The sequence below is a fragment of the Egretta garzetta genome, unplaced genomic scaffold, assembly GCF_000687185.1.
Source record: "Egretta garzetta isolate BGI_Z169 unplaced genomic scaffold, ASM68718v1 scaffold118, whole genome shotgun sequence".
In the NCBI taxonomy this organism is placed as follows: domain Eukaryota; kingdom Metazoa; phylum Chordata; class Aves; order Pelecaniformes; family Ardeidae; genus Egretta; species Egretta garzetta.
In genome coordinates this window covers 3693243-3712979 of record NW_009260484.1, presented here as the reverse complement: position 1 = coordinate 3712979, position 19737 = coordinate 3693243, and the positions used below count along the sequence as shown (strand labels likewise).

The window sequence follows — 19737 nt, the reverse complement described above, 5'->3', positions numbered from 1 at the left end:
CTGATACCTGCCTCTGGTGCTGGCTGACGCCGACTGCTTTGAAGCGGAATGCAGAAGCATAACAATTATGATTTTGATTGTTACAGCTTTCTCACCATATTCAGCAGAACTGACTGTTTCAGTCACATACACAAAGCTGGCAATTGTGTAACATTCCTGTGAAACGACCGTGTTTTAGCCAAAGACAGTAAAAGCAGTGTGTGCTGGCTTCTGCTGAGCTATTCTCTTGCTATTTCAACTCTGTAGACTTACCTCAGGGAGATCAATGGCAACGTTTTCATCTAGATCCCTGGAGAAAACAAAACCTTATTAAGTATCTGAAGATATTCAACATCTCCTTGGGGTGGAAGCTTGCTTATTACATTTTCCAGAGGTGAATGATAAACCTGCATTTTTTACTGAACAGGTTAAGTTTAGATGAAATTCATCAATCAGATTTTTGCATTGTTTAAATTTTGGTATAAGCCTTTAAAACAGTTTTTAAGCAGGACTCAGGGAGGGCACAGCTGTGCATGCTGTCTGCTAAAGAATTAATCTCATTCTTTATTCATTGTGCACACACTTTTTCCCCAATACCCTTTTTTAATATAAAATTGTTATTTGGACAAACTTTGGGGGGAAGCAAACAGGAAACAACCACTGCTGCATTCACAGAGTCCCAAACAGTAGCAGGCAGCCAGCAACTCTTCCTTGTCAAGCTTCCAGCAGATTCACCTTGGCAAGCCCTATTCCCCACCTCCTAAACTCCTCTCCAAAAATAAGTGAGGTTTAGCAAAAATGTGAAAATGCACACCCACCCCCCCACCCCGCCCCACATTAGTTTTCCATGCCAGGGCTCTGCTGTAGGGCTTGGTACCCAGCAGCCAGACTCTCCCCAGCAGCCACTGGCCCCGCGTGCAAGCGAGCACCAGATAGCCTGGGGTTCATTGCTGACTTACTCAGTGATGGCCTTCTTCTCAGAGAAAATCCTCAGGCAGAAATCTGCCTCCTGGTGTGGCTCAAATGTGCTTGGAACAAGAATGTAATCTCCCGGTGGCAGCTTGAATCGGTTAGATACTTCCCTTAAATTAATGTAGGTTTTGCTCCTGGCCTTGGAGTGGTGGTACCTGAAGAAGTCTTTGCCCAAGTGTCCGTCTCTGCCAGGGCTCTAGGAGGGGAAACGAAGGCAGCACTGCACTGGCCAGATGTGCTGGGTGCCATCCTTGCCCCTTTCCCAATCACAGAGCCAAACTCTGCCTGGCACAAGCCTCTCCCCTGGATGTGACCCTGACTCTCATCCCTTCACCCAGGCGCTCGCAGCAACTTAGCTCCCACCTTATGGCAAGGACCCATTAGTGGTGGTCCTTTCCCACCCAGAAGGCAGCCTAAGAGGACTCTGGGACATTGCCTTCCTGCTTAAACATTTCCTGCCATTAAGTATCACCATCCTAGGCAGGGTGTCACAGAGCAGTGACAACAGATTTGCCAATCCCAACTCCACTCAGGGACAGGCACCCCGTGTGATGTGCCCCAAGAGGCTCATAACAAGCAACATCCCCTCTCCGGGAGCCAGGCAGGGGATGACAATTGTGGGGCTGAGGAGTCTGTCCTGGGAACCCATGGCCCCATAGGGACTCCTAAATCCTCCTCTCAGAGGATACCATCCCAACCATGTCAAAATTCTCGATGGGGCTTGATGTAACTGAGAAGACTATTTTAAGAGCAAGGGCCCTAAAAATACATGATGACTGGCAGGGGTACAAACCCAAAGAAAGATGCTAATACTGATCATGTGGCTACTGCGCTGCAAAAGCAATAGAGTACCTCATAAATAGAGTAGCCGATCGTTAGCATTTTAGCGCCAAGCTTCTTGAGTTTACGGCGATCTTTTTGCATCAGCGCTGCTATGAATGTGCAGTCATCTTGTCCATCGTCTTTCTCTGTCAAATGTAGCTTGATTTGTGGATTTGTCCAGAAAGTCTCTGCCAATGTAAAGAACACCAGAGAGTTTCTTGCCTCAGAATAATAATACCACCACTACTACTACTAAAAAAAAAAAAAAAAAAAGAAGACAAAAAGTACAATTAAGCTGAGGTTTTTGCTCAAATTTAGTTTTTCCATTAGCTGTCATGCTTCTTTCCACTAAGCTCTGCAGAAAATAAGCCAAATCCCAAAGTCCTTCATGGAACTGGGCGTAGAAAAGATTTTAGGCCTGATATTTTATTAAGTTGCCATGGTTTAAATAAAGTTGTCAGATGGGATTTTGTTAAAAGTACATAGCTACCATGATCCCATAGCGCTGGTGTCAGTCTGGAGTAACACAGTTCAGATCTATGGTGCTACTTCAGAGCCACATGAACGTGCTGGCTGAGCTGGATTTTTGTCTCATTTTACACTTACTGCTGCAGTTTAAGTGACTTATTTGGAGCTAGTCCTGCTCATGCAAATGCAAATGAGAGGCAAACCAGATCCAGTGAACTTGAGAGCAAAGAAAGCATCTCTTTTACCACAAAATCTCAAGTGGGACCATATAAACATTTGTCCTTCTGTCTGGTTCCTGCTAGCTGAGACTCAGCTGGCCTGGTCTGCACCCACAATTCTGGCTATGGGGTAACAGGAGAGGTGGCTGAGGGTAGGTAAAGAGTTGAGTGCCTGCTTCTCATTTTCAAAGCAGTATCTATTTACCTAGAAAATTTCTGCATCCTCCTGCAGTGGATCCCCGGACCCAGCTCCCCTGGTGGATGGTCACCTCCCACTTGTGGGCAGTGTTGTCTTCCAGGGCATCTGGAGTCAGGTTGCAGATCTCAACTTTATCAAAATGCACTTTGAAGTCTTCAAATTTCATCCTGAGTGAAAGACATGGGAAGGAACAGGCAGTCATTCTCTTCAGTGAAGGATGCCTAGCAGAACTACTTACTCCCCAGAGTCCCAGGGACAGATCACCAGCTCGTGTGGATCTGAATAGTTTCAGTGACCATGGAGATATGCCGATGTACACCAGGGGAGAAGCTAGCTCTCGCTCACCGTGGTGTAAAACATGAGAAACCTTATTGTCTGGGTCTGATTCCAACATCTCTTACACCTTTCTTTTTACACTATAACTCCATTGATTTTGTTCAGTTACAGCTGGGTATAAGATGAAAAGAGGTGACACTGGCACAAAACCTACAGTGGAAAGAGTTATTTCACCAACACCGTCCTGGCCTTAATGACTGCATCTATATTGCCGAAGAGCCAACCCAATGATGGCAGGCTTCTGTGCAGGAGCTAAGTCTGCCTGCAAATCAGCTATGTGTTCAATGCCAGCTGCATGACAGCACTATAAGGGGCACATGGTGATGGATTATCCAAACCATGGTATGACTAGCCTGTCCAAACTGCAGTTGAAGTCATATTTGGGCCTCTGCTAAGGTGCCTAGGCTCAATCTGCTCGCTTCTCCTCCCTTATGGTTGCCTGGGACCTTTTCATAGCAAAAACAAGAGACAAAACATTGTTTGGACTTGAGTAGTGGCTCCAGCCTGCCCTTGAAGATAGCATAGACACTGTTGCCTGCTACTGTGTCACATAGATTGCACTACATATATTTTATCCCCAAGGTAGATACATATACATGGCCATGCGAAGGGGGAAGCAAATGCCACAATATTTGAGCTGCTAGGCTGGGTTGGTTGAAACGAGCCTGCTCAGCATGCCAAGAAGCAGATAAGCCATGTGATTTTATCTAGCAAGTAAAAGGGCAAAAAGATACCAACAGTCCTGCTGGCCAAGGAGCCTGGTGTTCAGGACTGAGAAAACTGCCAAGAGAAGGGACAACCAGAGCCAGGCACCACTGGGCATGGTGTGCATCCCTGGGCAAAAGCAACAGAGCAGGGAAGCTGTCTAAGAGACAGCAGCTTGCATGGTAGGCACTGCAGGGACAGGGAGGCCCATATGCTCTAAGTCTGACGGCAACTTCGGTACGCTGAACTTCCCTCTGTAAAAAAGGAGAGGTATTAGGCCTTCCTGAGGGCAATTTAGCATCCCAATGTGTCCTCTGCTCTGAATCGCTATCTGTAAGAGCCCTTCTCTCTCCATGGACCATAGAAATAACATATAGAAATTGATCTCCTCCCTAATGTGAACTTCTATAATGATCCTTTTCCTCCAGTGGCTGATGCCTAACAACAAAATGGAGTAGCAGGAGAGCAAAAGCTCTCCAAGACTGCATGCTTATCTGCGGCAGTGGCAGATAGGACCCAGCTAGCCCTCAGTGTAGCTCACCAAACACAGCTAGGCCCATTTTTCTGCTTCATAAGAAATAGAAGTCTGTGGTGTTATTAATTTACACTTGCTATGGGCCATTTTACAACTTGGTTTTAGTGTGGGAAGAAACAGCGGGGTTTTCTTTCCTGAGCTCTGTCCTCTTTCTTGCTGGCTATTCCCATGTATTGCTAGCCCTAGGCACTGCTAATTCTCACTTTGATGCTCAGTACACAAGAGCAGGGGCAGCACAGCAAAATCTGTCTCCAAGTGGCCCAGTTTCCTGGCCACACTATGCAATTCTGGGCTCTTTGGAAATGTGCTGCAAAGCAGGTGAAGGAGTTACACATTATAGATCAGATTTGGCTCCTAAGAGGCAAAACACCTGTTCTGACTTCCCTAGGGCTGTCCTGGATTTGTACCAGCAAAGGGACGAGAAGACCCTAACCCTCTGATTTTAGGAGGGACAGGACTAGTGCAAGTGAGAACCTGATTTCTTAACCAACAGCAGAATGCCTTCCTCATATCTAGTAGAAGCATCTGGACAAGACCGATCTGAACTGCTAATATGTAGCCAAAATATCTTTGGGGTAGTTAATGAGGTCAGCAGGCCCTCAGCATGTTACCATGATCATTTTCTTCAGTCCTCAGAAATCCAAAGAACAAAAGGGACAAAAGGTCTTATCGGATCATGTTTCCTACCTTGGCTGCTTTAACCCATGTAGTCTGCTGTGCTGCCTTTTTGCACTGACTGAAGATACTTTGATGATACAACACTTGCTTTAAATGTTCAACAGTTTTTGATCTAATTTCCCTCACTGCACCATACTTCCTCCTAGCCTTCCTGTTCCACCTAGGATGAAATCTAACACAATACATGAGAATGATCAGGTATATTTCTTCTTCCTCTACTTCTCTTTCATTTAACAGAAATGAGCCTGTGTAGGAGAAATGACCATTGCTTTGTGTGCAGTCAAAACATGGAATAAGCTGGGTGCAGAACCTGCAGCAGTTACAGAAGTTGTTCATGAATGCAGAGTATGTTTCCTGGGCCCCCTTTCAGCTTCCAGACACCTTAAGAAATGACATACAAAGAGCTGGCTAACTGTAGAACTTATTATCACTTCACTAGAAACCATTTGTGGTCAACAAGAAGAGCCCCGTTGCACCTTACGTTATTTACTAAGCCCAAAGATAATGCATGTCATGGAGAACATGTTTTGAACTCTTGAGGACCTAATGACTTTGCTACTCACTATTTCTAGCAGCAGATTTCAAAGCACCTCATAAAGATTACCCCAGCTTTTCAGGGAGGCAAACCAAGTAACCACCAGGAGTGGTGAATAGATCGGCTGAAGGACCTCAGCTGCAGAAGCAGGAATATAGCTCATTCACCATCTCCTTAGCTAAATTGCATCAGCAAGAACCACAGTAGGAGCAAACTGAAAGCTGGAGAGGAGCAGCTGTTTTCATCTCTTTCCTCATCTGACCATTTTAATGTCTTCAGGGATACACCACATTATTGCTCATGCAAAGTCTGTATGTGAAGCCTGATGGGGAAACAATCAAGGTGTGGCTTAGAGGGGGCAGAGAGGCAAACACTCCTTAGAGAAATACACAGAAGTCATAAGGCATTAGGAAAAAAAAGTCTGATGGACTGGGTGGAGGGTTTAGCTGGTATCAAACTTACCTGACTGGTTTTGGAAGCATGTTTGTCTTCTGCATATGATTTTTGTCCACTTAACCCCTTCAGCAGAAATTTCGGTCCCAATGGCTTTTGCTTCTGCTCTGAGTGGCTGAGATGCTGGCTGAGGAAGGCCAACATTCATCTGGGTATGCTCAACCTCATTAATTTTTATTGGCCTTCCAAGAGCTTAATTAACTCTCATCTTAGCTCTGTTGGACAGACTTTTTCATTAATTTCATTGCTCATTTGATAGTACTTGCACACTTGAACCTCCATTACACAGTCAGGCTTTAAGTCATGCCCTGTATTGAGAGACTTGCTGGAGTTACTTGGGTTCCAGGTAAAGTCTTTGCCTCCTTTTCATTCACCCTATAAGCTCCATCTGTAGCTGGGTCAAAACCAGACAATCCACACACACTCCCAAAAGCTTTTTGGAAAAACTGGAAATGCTCTACTGCATTTGCAGTGCCAACAGCAAAATAACTCAAAATATCCTATGTAAAAGTACTGAAGTAAGGGATCAGCCACTGGACCTACTTCCCTTCAAAGGTATCAAAGTTTGGGATAAATCATTTTATGTGACTTAATGTGCTGCATTGTTTATCTCAAATCACTTTTCAGGCCTAAAGTTGAACTTTGGTTTAACTTGCAGGAAAAATCTGGAATAGCCCCACTGCATACCTCTCTAGATTTACCTCTGTATAAAAGAGATGAGCATCTGGCCCTAGAAAATGTGACCAGACACATTGTCAGTAGTCCACAGCATGGTTGATATGGGGGGGATCATGTGCAAGTCAGCCATCTGCTCTGTCTGAGATCGTGAATTTGGCATGAAGAACACTTCACACTTCTAAAGCAATTTCCACCACGTTTTTTTCCCATTTAATTTCATCTTTTCTTAAAATTTTCCATCATTTCACATGTCTTGGTGTTCTTTTACTTTCTGTAAGAAGTAATATTGCTTTGCAGGACTCCCTTCCCTTTCAGTGTATGCCTAGCATCAACCCTGAAGGCACTTTATAGGTAATACAGTGCAATACAATGCTCCCTCTGCAGTACCTGCCTTTGTTCATAGGAAGGATTTAAAGGGTGTTACATTCATGGGAGACACACAGTATTTGATATATGCTAATGCCATTAATTAAGCTGACTTTAAAAATGCTTGTTGTTATTAAAATAGGTATAGACACACATGAAACACACAGGAAACCAAGTGAGCATTCTACCTGCCCTCTCCTAGGCAGAAACTGAGCATCTCCTCACACAGAGACTTCTTCCTTATTGCTTGTTTTGGCCACTCACTCCTTGATTTCTGACTAGAGCCACATACTTTATAAACCCATGGCTTACCAGAACTCTCCATCATCCAGTGCTGCCTGAGATAGGCGTCTCTGATCCGATGGGCTGACTGAACGCCACTCTGGAGAGCTGCAAGGAAAAAAACCCAAGCTTTACTATGGGTATGTGGCAATTAATTTTCCCTGGCTCAGAACAACTGGCTGGATAGAGCATCAGGCTATTCTTCTTCCAGATGTGTTTTATTTGAACAGCTCACACAAACACAGATGCATTTAAGAGGTTTCCTGAATCCTGCTGTTGCTCATGGTCTCAGAGACCTAACTAATGTAGCTGGAAGCAGAACAAGGCCAAAGATTCCAAAGCTGCTCTAGGATGGTCCTCCATGAGTTATTGCCTGTGCTCATAGTTGGAGCTGGCTGGGTATAACAGGGCTATTGGTAAACCTCAAGATTTTGGTAAGTCACATGCCTCCTTAAATCTTTTTTCCATCTGCAGCACCATCTCCTCTTTTATGTTTGTCAGTAATTTAGGGCTGGATGTTTCTTCAAAATTGAGTTAATGGGAACTGAATAGGCTCCTTCCCCTGTACAGAAAGATTTGCTGGAAGTAACTGGGGTTCCAGGTAAAGTCTTTGCCTCCTTTTCATTCACCCCTACTATTCCAGCTGTGGCAGGCCAAAGCCAAATAAAAACCTGATAAAGCTTTTTGGAAAAAACTGGAAATGCCCTACTGCATTTCCAATCTGACTTAATAAACAGGGAGTAGCAGGCACCTTGTGTTGAGCTTTCTAATTCCAGCAACTACTGTGAAATGTTAATACAGATTCCCGTATTGGCCTGCGAGCCCCTCTGCATCTTGAGCTCCAGAAAACCTCCCAAGTACAGAGTCAAAGCTCTGCTTTGCAGAGACAGCCTTTTCAATAAACAGCACAAATTGCCAGAGGCCTGTCCTGATCTTAACCTCTCAGGTTTTTTGAGACTTTTTCACTCGTGATAAACGCCAATTATCCACATTTTTCTATTTCCAGATAACAAAGCATCAGAGCTGATGTGGAAATATTTATTTCTGAGTCTTGTTAAGGACAGGGACATTCAAAGTGGTCCTAGAGATGACTACGTGTTTCAGCAATTTTAAAGGGCCAGGCATGTTATGGCTCCTCTCCATCTGTGTGAATAAAAAAACTTAGTAGAAGTAAGTGAAGCAAAAATGAAACCACGCATACGTGGAAAAATGTATTGAAAAGTGTATGTTGGGGGAGCATGTAGTGCTGTTTTCTACTATATTTTTTTTCTTTTGTATTATTTGCACTTTGTTTACCTTTGGTAGTAAAAACAGACTTTTTCAGACCAATCCTGTTGTGGTTTTGGGTCCTTCTGCAACTTTGGTGGGTACCACATGGAGAGGGTCTAATTTAATGGTCATATATAACCTGTAAGGTTGCTGCCTATTCCTGACGTATTTAGGAACACAGAACAGTAAATGCAACTAGAGATCCATAAGCTATTCAGAGGGGGTAACACAATATCAGCTTCCAGCTTTTCTGCACTAGGACAAAGTAGGGATGTTGTGTTTCAAATACTACAGCAACAGGCTTGCAAAAAATAAACAAAAAACCACTCCAAATGTATAATTTTTCCAATCTGGAGTGTCTTAAAATTAATTTATCCCATTCATGTTAATGCATGATTTTTGCTAGTGCTATATTTTGGGGGCTAAACAACCTTAACTGTGTACCCATAATTAAGCAGCTTTGAAAATGTTGAGGGTGACATGTTAGTATGGCAGTAATACTGTTATGCATGTGCAAACTCTGGATTTAATATCCTGTGGAACAGCTGGGGCTGCAGAAAGCTAGCTGTGGGCCAGCAGCTGGGATTTGGCCTTTGTGAGGCCAGGGTGTATGGGATAGCGCACGCACTTGTCACTCCAAGGGCCGTTCCACTCGACCTGTCCCCAGGGGTTCCTTATCCTTATGAGCTGCACTTGCCGGCCCCGATATGTCACCTGGAGATGAAAGAAATAGAGAAAATACCACGTGTCAGTAGCTAGGGAGCAGGACTTCTCCAGTGTGCAGAGGCTGGGCGAGCTGGTGTAAGAGCTGGGCAAAAGGTGCAGACTGCTACGGGAGATGTGGGAGGGAAAGATGGATGCGAATTTGGATAACTCCCCTAGGATAACTCTCCCCATCACCTGAGGATGGGGGACATTCCCTTATCTTTTCCCCAGGTCTCTCCTTGTCCTGCACTGCTGAACGTACCTCATCGATGCCAGTCACAGAGTAAGCATGGCCCTTTATAAGGCCAAAGGGGGTTTTGGCTTCTGACTCGGCAGCACAGCTGGTCTGAAATAAAGGAAAAAAATGTGAATCTCTCTCTTCAGAGTGAGATCGCAAGTGGTGCCACCTGGTCCCTTCCAAGCATCAGGTGGGGAGGTCAGTGGCCAACCAGTGCTATGAACAGGGAACTTGTCTGTCTCCTCGATGCAGACAGTGATGGTGCAACAGTGCCCCTTGAGGAAAGAAAAGGGTTATTAATTTTTTTTTTAGCATTGTTCACTCAGAGGGAAAATAAGGTTTTTCCAGGCTGAAATAGCTTCTCTGCCCCTGTGATTTGATATCAACATCATCTACATTTCCAGGATCTCAATCTTAACTCCCATTCAAATGTAGTTTGTGTCAGCTAAGGGATGGGGAAAGCTACTCTCAGACTGAGATCAGGTGTTGATATGGTCTCATTTCTTGTAAAAAGACATTGATGGAGTGATGATGGCAATGAAGGGTCGCACCAGCCAGCTGAGTATCATACTGTCTCTCTAGTTCAGTAAATATTTAATTAGTCTTTGCAAGCAGAAAAGCTTCATCAGGAGAGAAAGGGGAACTCAAATCAGGAAACACTGAATCCGAAAGGTGAGGGCACAGTCTTGAGTAAAAGAGAGAGCTTGTGGAAAAGCCCTGCTTTCAGTCAGGCAAGCAACGGGTTTGAGACAACAGGTCCCCCTCAGCCCAGCCAAATGTTCAGTGATGGGGCTCTTGGGCAGAGGGCAAACGGAAGCCTCTCTCCTTCTCCCCCAGCCTGGACACTTGCTTTGCCTTTGTCACAAGTGCCCAAAAGGGAAATGAAATGTTTTGTGCTTGGTGGGATTTTTCATTTGCTTTGAAACTTTTTTCTCCAGCTGCTCATTCTGGTGGAGAAACCTGGCACACTTTTGTTTCTGAACTGCCTTTCCCACTGAGCACAGTCAGCAAATAACAGCAACGGCGCTTTCACTCTTGCTGTTGAGCAGCCCAGGCATTTTTCACCAGAAAGCCAAGGACACATGGATGGCTTCTTTTACCCTGGGTCAGACACACTTGCAGAACAGCGTAAGTAACCCATGCAGATGCCACCCACCAGCAACCTTTTCTCCGAGAAAGCTGGAGGTTTTAGCCTCTGGAGGGATAAACCTGATATACCCTAAGCCTCAGCCCCGGTTTACAAACACACTGATCCTGAAAATTGCCTTGAATACCCAAAGTCCCCACAGGATTTTTACAGAATTCAGGGCTGAAAAAAAACAATTTTGTACTCTCTGGAATCAGTAAGCCCTCAAAAAGCTATGGCCAGTTTCAGTGCTAGGTGACCAAATAAGTAAGGAAATATAGTTCACTCTCACTGAGTGCTCATACTCATGTCATTATTGTCTTAAATACAGTGGCCATCATCTGCTGAAAAGTGATGAATCTTTTCCTTTTCTATTAAACAACTGTACTAAGGACTACAATAATACTACAGTTCATAGTTATTATTTACAGAATTAAGTGCATATCCATCCACTTGTCATTAATTTAACCAGACTTTGAAAAGTAAGGTTTTTTAACATAGAAACCACAAAACTAAACTGAGAAATTCAGACCCCATTTCTTACTTACATCAATAGAGCAGCCCACCATTGAGCATCTTTTCAGAGCTTTCTCTAGGATTTCATAGAAGTTGTCAGGAGCCTTTTTAATCTCATACATTTCTCCTACACCCCCAGTGAAATCCTCCATGGCTTCTATTGTACTGCCTCCTTTCAGAGCCTCGTAGCTGCCGTTCAGCCTGGAAAACACATGCTGACCATGAGACATGCTTTCAAAACTTTGAAGATACCCATGTTTGAGAGCTTTCTCACACGGGCTTAAAAATGCAGTAATGGCACTGAAGTCAAAAGAAATACCTCAGAATGTACCCAGGTTATATGGGAGGAATATTGGGATCATTCTGCTTTCCTTGTTAATTTAATTTTTAATTCATTCATTTCTCCATATCCTTAAAGCCTGGGGCTTTTCTTTCTTTAGTGCCAGTTGTCAGGTTGGCAAGGACTGAATATCACTGAGTGTCAGTGGCTTGCTACCTGACAAATCATTTAAAAATATGGCATTACCCAGAACCATCAATTGAGGTCTCAGCAGAGACACAAATGGCAGGATTCAGGCTTTGATCCAACTGTATTGCTATCAGCTACGGTTGTATCTAATGATGTGCTGGAAGCTGGACCAGCTCACAAGAGTTAGACATTAGATCAGGGCAGCAGCAAATGCAAAAAACCCCACCACCACCACCAAAAAATACCGGGTAGAAGCTGTTCACTTGAGTTGGGAATAATGTGTGTACAAACTGTGAATCATGTATGTACAAATAGCAAATAATGTATGTGCAGTGTGACTTACTTGGCATAGGCTTTCTCTAGTAAGGCACTCCAAAATTCGTTGCGTTCAGCTGAGTGCAGGAAAACCAACCGGCCTTTGAAGGTGGGTAATCGGTCATCAATCACCACATCCAGCCACTCGTTGTGCTGCCAAAACTATTTAGAAAGGACAGAACACGAATTTTCTGACAGCATGTTATTTCTTGAGCGTAAGACTCTGGTGTCCCAGCACTTCTAATTGTAAATTGTAAGTTAGTGACAATCATAGGCTTCATTAGAAGGCATATGTAAATCAGCCATCCCCACTATACCATGCTAGACTGCTCCGAAGGAAGGATAATCCATCTTAAGAAAAGACTAAAACCAAATGTGTACAGCTGTACTGTAGCTCCTTGTATAGATAACGTCACTCGTGTAGTTACCCAAGTGGTCACCACATGATTCAAGACACCTTTTAAGACACACGTGTTACAGATCCCAGTCCAACACCCTTAAGGCCTTATATCCTAAGTGGCATTTGTGTGCCCACGAAAATGTGAAATGATATCTAATGCCACATATCTCTCCACAGAGCAGAAGTGGCTATGTGTGTGCCTGTGGGAGGCTGATGTAGCCTTCTAAGTTGTTTCTCAAAACATGAGCAACAGTGTAAACTCAGCAATCCGTGTGTTTTCAATTTCTCCTCTGCAATAAGTGACAACCCCACTGCAAAATAGACCATGGCATGTAACGACAGAAAGGTGTTCATGCTCTGCCAGATGTTCATCTTACCTGGAAGTGAAATATTCCAGCATAATCTGGCCCAAAATTTTGATCCAGTGGCACCACTCTTGCTAGTGTTTTTTCATTCAGTGTGAGAGAAGCTATGGCTGCTAATAGCCAGCAGTCACCTGTGAATTGAGAAGGGGGAAAAAAAATCCCTCATTTACTTGCCTTCAGGAGGAAAATAAAGTGGTGTAGGGGCTGGGGGACATGTTATGGCAGCTAGCTGTCACCCCTCTTGAAATCCAAAAGACAGCCCGTCTGTCCCCAGGAAGCGTGGTCCTGCCGGGCCAGGGCAGACTGTGCTGCAGTTTGGAGGTGCTGGTAGACAAAAGGCTCCCGTGGGCTCACAGTACCCTCATGTGGAGATCCTTCCCTGATCTTGAATCCCACTGCACCAGCATGGCGTGGATGGGAAGGTGCTACCAAAGAGGTGACTACGGGTAATGTGAGCATGAGTGGTATCTCCAGCTTCACTGCTCCCGCCAGTTCAGGAGGGACAACATCCCTTCATATGTGAGGAAATTCCTGCATCCACCCAGGGGGAATCACTCACCAAGATCCCCTTGGCAAATGTCAGTTCTTGTGGCTCCTCCAAGGATAAACTTGGGGTCATCAACAATGTCCTGCAAGAGTGGGAGAGAGATGCAGAAATGACTTAGAACCTGCCAGGAAAATACCATCATCACTCTGAGCCCAGACGTGCAGTGTGGTGTGTGCCACGTGAGCTATGTTATCCTGCGGCAGTGTAGCCACCACAAAAAAGTAGGTGGGGAATCCTTGCTAATAAATTACAGTTCAGAGCAATTAAAGAATCAACTATCCTAATTTTTTCATAATTGGTTGGCCGCTAATGAAAGGCTGGCATATTCATCTGTAGGCAATTGCTAAAATACCATAGCACAACCTGGTCCAGAATCTTGATGTTAGGCTACAACCCTGGTTAATGGGGTTTGGGTGGTTGGTTGGTTTGTTGGTTTCTTTTCCCCCAGTGGCTGGAAAAACTCAAATTGGCAATTTACCTTTAAATACACTATTAAGCCTTTTATTTACCTGCACATAATATCTGGAACATACAGTGTCTGACAACCATGAGACCATTTCCTCCTCAAATAAGCAAACAACAAAAGTAGACTCCAGCCTTGTTTGTTTTACGGAGTTAATTTTTAGGAGGAGCTAACACTACCCACCCTTGTGTGCTCAGAGCTCAGAGGGACTGGTGCTCATGGTGGCATTAAAGCAATTCTCAGGCATTCATTTGACTGTTTTAGTTCAATTACTAGCACCACAGCTGGATAGAAAAATTACAGTGGTAAACTAATAAATGTGGCAGGAATTCATCTCTCTCCTCCTCTTTCCCATGAACTGTAAATTGAATTTGACTGTATTGAATAGAAAAGGGGGGAGGAGGAGGGTATCTGATATAGTACTAGAGGAATATGCCTGCAGTTAATCAGTCTGCCGTGATATGTTATTGCAGACCCTATGGCATGAAGCAGACCCTTCAGCCTAAGTGCCAGAAGCTTTCCAAAAAAAAAAAAGGGGGAGGGGGAGGGGGGGGGAATAGAAGGACACATTCTTTACCTTGAAGGAAACTGAGTTACTTTTGGTTCATTTTTGTTGCTTTTGGCATTTTGTGAGGCCATCAGGGCAGGATATTGATAGTTTTGTTTAGCTTCCTGCACTTCTTGCTGAAGCACCAGCTGCTGGCCACTGCCAGAGCCAGGACAATCTCCCCAGGGAACCAGCACTGCTCCTGCAAAGCTCACCCTGCAGAGGCAATGTTCAGGAGGAAGCTGGTTTGCATATTTTTTTTGCCTTTGCTGGGGAGGAGATGGGGGCCAGATTGTGGCTCGGCCACAGGTGCCCCAGGGAGGAGGCACCGCAGCACGTCGTCCTGTCCCCACGGACAGTTTGCACAGAGCAAAGGGAAATCAAACAGCCGCTCCTCCCTCCCTGGCCCACCCGCTTGTTAAATACACTCAGTCTTGCTGGGACTGGACGTGAACAATAAAAAACACAGCTCATTGGCTTTAGACATAAATATAGCAACGGCTGATAAAGTAGCTGATCTTTAATAACATGCCTTGTTTTAGCATCATTGCTCCTGGGGAACATAATTCTCATGGCAAGAACTGTAGTTAGCTGTTACCAAGAAACTCGATGTGTTAGCAAGGGATGAGATAAAAAACCTTTCCACTGACATGGGTCTGAACATTAGATTCATGCTCATTGCTTACTACACAGCTCTACAACTGACACATGGAAAAATATTTTCAATCATCTCCTATGTCTAAAGCAAACAAATATAATTTTAAAAAATCAATAAAAAGGAATTGAAAGGGTTTTGACCAGACCTTTGCCACATTCTCTGCTACACAAAAGAAAACCACACTCCACAGTTTGTGAGTGGATGTTGCAAAACAATGTCCTGCAAGAGTGGGAGAGAGATGCAGAAATGACTTAGAACCTGCCAGGAAAATACCATCATCACTCTGAGCCCAGACGTGCAGTGTGGTGTGTGCCACGTGAGCTATGTTATCCTGCGGCAGTGTAGCCACCACAAAAAAGTAGGTGGGGAATCCTTGCTAATAAATTACAGTTCAGAGCAATTAAAGAATCAACTATCCTAATTTTTTCATAATTGGTTGGCCGCTAATGAAAGGCTGGCATATTCATCTGTAGGCAATTGCTAAAATACCATAGCACAACCTGGTCCAGAATCTTGATGTTAGGCTACAACCCTGGTTAATGGGGTTTGGGTGGTTGGTTGGTTTGTTGGTTTCTTTTCCCCCAGTGGCTGGAAAAACTCAAATTGGCAATTTACCTTTAAATACACTATTAAGCCTTTTATTTACCTGCACATAATATCTGGAACATACAGTGTCTGACAACCATGAGACCATTTCCTCCTCAAATAAGCAAACAACAAAAGTAGACTCCAGCCTTGTTTGTTTTACGGAGTTAATTTTTAGGAGGAGCTAACACTACCCACCCTTGTGTGCTCAGAGCTCAGAGGGACTGGTGCTCATGGTGGCATTAAAGCAATTCTCAGGCATTCATTTGACTGTTTTAGTTCAATTACTAGCACCACAGCTGGATAGAAAAATTACAGTGGTAAACTAATAAATGTGGCAGGAATTCATCTCTCTCCTCCTCTTTCCCATGAACTGTAAATTGAATTTGACTGTATTGAATAGAAAAGGGGGGAGGAGGAGGGTATCTGATATAGTACTAGAGGAATATGCCTGCAGTTAATCAGTCTGCCGTGATATGTTATTGCAGACCCTATGGCATGAAGCAGACCCTTCAGCCTAAGTGCCAGAAGCTTGCAAAAAAAAAAAAAGGGGGAGGGGGAGGGGGGGGGAATAGAAGGACACATTCTTTACCTTGAAGGAAACTGAGTTACTTTTGGTTCATTTTTGTTGCTTTTGGCATTTTGTGAGGCCATCAGGGCAGGATATTGATAGTTTTGTTTAGCTTCCTGCACTTCTTGCTGAAGCACCAGCTGCTGGCCACTGCCAGAGCCAGGACAATCTCCCCAGGGAACCAGCACTGCTCCTGCAAAGCTCACCCTGCAGAGGCAATGTTCAGGAGGAAGCTGGTTTGCATATTTTTTTTGCCTTTGCTGGGGAGGAGATGGGGGCCAGATTGTGGCTCGGCCACAGGTGCCCCAGGGAGGAGGCACCGCAGCACGTCGTCCTGTCCCCACGGACAGTTTGCACAGAGCAAAGGGAAATCAAACAGCTGCTCCTCCCTCCCTGGCCCACCCGCTTGTTAAATACACTCAGTCTTGCTGGGACTGGACGTGAACAATAAAAAACACAGCTCATTGGCTTTAGACATAAATATAGCAACGGCTGATAAAGTAGCTGATCTTTAATAACATGCCTTGTTTTAGCATCATTGCTCCTGGGGAACATAATTCTCATGGCAAGAACTGTAGTTAGCTGTTACCAAGAAACTCGATGTGTTAGCAAGGGATGAGATAAAAAACCTTTCCACTGACATGGGTCTGAACATTAGATTCATGCTCATTGCTTACTACACAGCTCTACAACTGACACATGGAAAAATATTTTCAATCATCTCCTATGTCTAAAGCAAACAAATATAATTTTAAAAAATCAATAAAAAGGAATTGAAAGGGTTTTGACCAGACCTTTGCCACATTCTCTGCTACACAAAAGAAAACCACACTCCACAGTTTGTGAGTGGATGTTGCAAAAATAATAGTAATTTTAAGGGGATTTTTCAGACTGGGTGGTGTAACAATGTGTATCAGGGCCTTCAGCATGTTCAAGGACAAAACCCAGAGCTGGATCTTACATTCACACACAACATACAGTAATTCAAGGATTCGCCTGCACAAGGATATTGCCTAGAAGTAGAGATGTGCAATCCTCAGACAGATGAATCAAGGCGACCCGTGACTCTCCTGATGCTACATCAAAGCTGTGTTTCTTTAGACTCAAAAGAAAACAAATTGCATCCCCTGCGCCTCTGTCTCACTTGGTAAGAGGGGGTACACGGGGACCTAAGAAAGGCTGAGGGTGAGGTTGTCTAGGTGACCTTATTTCTGTGATTGCTTTTCTCTGCCTGGTTCCAGCATACAGGACCTGTCATACCAGTTGCCAGTGGCTGTTCATATTAGGAGGATTTCCTTCTTACTTCCTCCTGCAGACCATAGACTCATTTGGCGTTGGTAAAACACATTTGTCTTTCCTTTTTTGTTTGGTTTCTTTTATTTTTCAATTTATATGTCTAACTTTACCAGAGACTGAGCTGTTGAATTTATCCCAGCAGTTTAATTTAGATGTAAATTAAGAAGGAAAAAAGAAGGGAAGGGAAGGGAAGGGAAGGGAAGGGAAGGGAAGGGAAGGGAAGGGAAGGGAAGGGAAGGGTGGAATACAATTAGAAAAGGATCTTTGGTTCTTCAGATTATTTGAAAATTTTGATAAGGTACAGTTTCAAAGGTTTAATTTATAACGAAAAGAGATGGCTAAACAAAATCACTAAATATGTTTCTGAATCTTAGAGCACTTAAGATTTATGCAGAAAGCAAGATATTCATCTGGTGCAGATCCATGTAGCTCACTGACTGCAGTGGGAGATTTACAGATTAGGGCTCGTTGAGGGTCTTGTTCATGCTGCATGCAAATGGGTATACCTGCAGGTATATGCATGTCAAAATAATGAGAAAGCCTTCTCTACTCTCATTACTAAAGATTAACAGGGTAAAAATCTGAAGACTAACATTAATTTGCCCTGCAATTACTCGCATGTATTGGGCTACACTTCATCCAAGCTAGTGTAAAATACTGTTAGGAGAGGCAGTAAAAAACCAGTCACCATGAAAAGCAGTTTGAACACAGATACCCTACACGGAGGCCGTGCTCTGTGCTCACCCTCTCTGGCACCACAGCTTCGCCAGCTGAGCCGTGGTAACTAACATGGCATATGCTCCAGGCCTTTATCCCACTTGCAGAGTAAAAAGTGTTAACCTGAAATGGCGTTACAGTGCCTCTATTTTGCTGCTGTTCCTGATGGATAATAGAGATTAAACTGATTTATCTTAAATGCTGAGGAGCCAGAGAGGACCATAACTGAAACCCTGTCCTTACACATCCTCTCAGCCTCCCCTGAGCTTCCTTTCTTGCTATGCAGCTCACAAAAGTTCACCTTTTTGCATGGTGGGAATTGGAGTTTAAAGGCAGATCCTGTTTCAGGAAACTTACTCATCCTGCAAATGTTTCCAGTTTGGCGTACAAAGATCCTGAGGAAGACTGCAACAACTACAACAGACAGACGGCTCTCTCCTGTCCCTGGGTACCACACACAAGGACATACAAGCTCTCAGCTGCTCCTGGACACATTTTGCAGCAAAGTTTAACTATTGTGAAACCCCAAATGGAAAAAAAGGCAAACTAGCACTTAATGGCCGGCCAAAGGAAAACTGTCCTTTCTGATTTAGTGTTGCAGACACTTGCATTTTTGATGCCCCACAGCACTCCAGAGCCAAAGCATCTCAGCCCCACAGCCCCCTCCTGCTGTGCCTGGGGCAGCTCTACAGCCCACCTGGGGTTTGGGGTACAGGCAGGCAAGGCAGTGCCTGCAGGGACTGCACTTACCATGTGTAGGGATCTCCCATTTTTCAGAGCTGAAACTTGTCCAGAAATAATAGCTTTAATTCTGCTCTGCACTGCATTAACTGATGCTGAGACATTTGAACGCCTATCATTGTGGATTAAGTTAAGCCAAAATTTAAAACCATCTTTAGGCCTATTGTGTCCTTTTTCTCTCTTGGTATCACTACCTCCAAAGGAAAGTTTTCTACTAAAGGAGAAGCTTTCAGACTATGAAGAAAAGGAGAATAAACATCAGTCATTAGCAAAGAAATTAAATGTAGCCACAAATTTTCTATGGCTATTAGTTACAGAGTTAAGTGGGGAGAAGGAACTTGGAGTGATGTTGGGTTTGTGATCTGAGAGCATGTAACTAGTGAAGCTTCAGGCTCTTGCTGGGTTATTAATGATTGTTATGCAAGATGCATTAAGAGATACTCATCAAGCCCTTGGCTACTGCTGAATGGCTCAGTAACCATGGCATGTATTCATAATCTCTCAGTGTTCCATGACGGAAGCGAGCAAGCAAGTATAAGAGTCTCTAAAAGTTAAAATCTTTGAATTTTTTAAGTTTAACCTTAATTATGAATTTCCTACATTAGCGGCACTTCATCTTTACATAGTTAGAACATCATCATAATATATTTTACCCTTAATTTCTTGCATGTCCTCTTATTTTCATCCTAACATTACTTTTGTTTGGCAATAATGTAAGGGAGAAGGCTGATTACAAGTCATTTATGCATGTACATAAATATACTTGCATGAAGTGCGGCTATGCAACAAGCTACATCTAAAAAATGGGGTGAAGCTTTCCAGCCATCTCATCCCACAGCTTGAGCTCCCTGTGGGTGGCATCCCAGCCCCGTGCCGCTGCCCCCGAGGTGGGACGGGTTTCCCCCCGCACTTCGCCTCCATGTCTCCCTGAAGACGCCACGCGTTTGGTGCGACCCCAAAGTACAGCAACACCTGACTTTCAG

At 44.0% G+C, this 19737-nt stretch overlaps 1 protein-coding gene across 3 annotated transcripts in view; it reads right to left on the bottom strand.

Moving 5' to 3' along the window:
- Positions 1-19737, bottom strand: part of CAPN9 (calpain 9) — a 29134-nt gene that overhangs the window by 9134 nt on the left and 263 nt on the right. Inside the window, exons 2-12 of one of the 3 annotated variants that reach the window (XM_009644153.2) lie at positions 13189-13258; positions 12642-12760; positions 11893-12026; positions 11113-11281; positions 9463-9546; positions 9124-9209; positions 7257-7334; positions 2665-2825; positions 1804-1961; positions 939-1147; positions 253-289 (exon numbers count right to left, since the gene is read on the bottom strand). In XM_009644153.2, the coding sequence (XP_009642448.1) occupies positions 253-289; positions 939-1147; positions 1804-1961; positions 2665-2825; positions 7257-7334; positions 9124-9209; positions 9463-9546; positions 11113-11281; positions 11893-12026; positions 12642-12760; positions 13189-13258 (1305 nt within the window). The remainder of the gene's footprint in view (positions 1-252; positions 290-938; positions 1148-1803; positions 1962-2664; positions 2826-7256; positions 7335-9123; positions 9210-9462; positions 9547-11112; positions 11282-11892; positions 12027-12641; positions 12761-13188; positions 13259-19737) is intronic. The other 2 variants (XM_009644154.2, XM_035899699.1) reach the window with 2 other exon arrangements.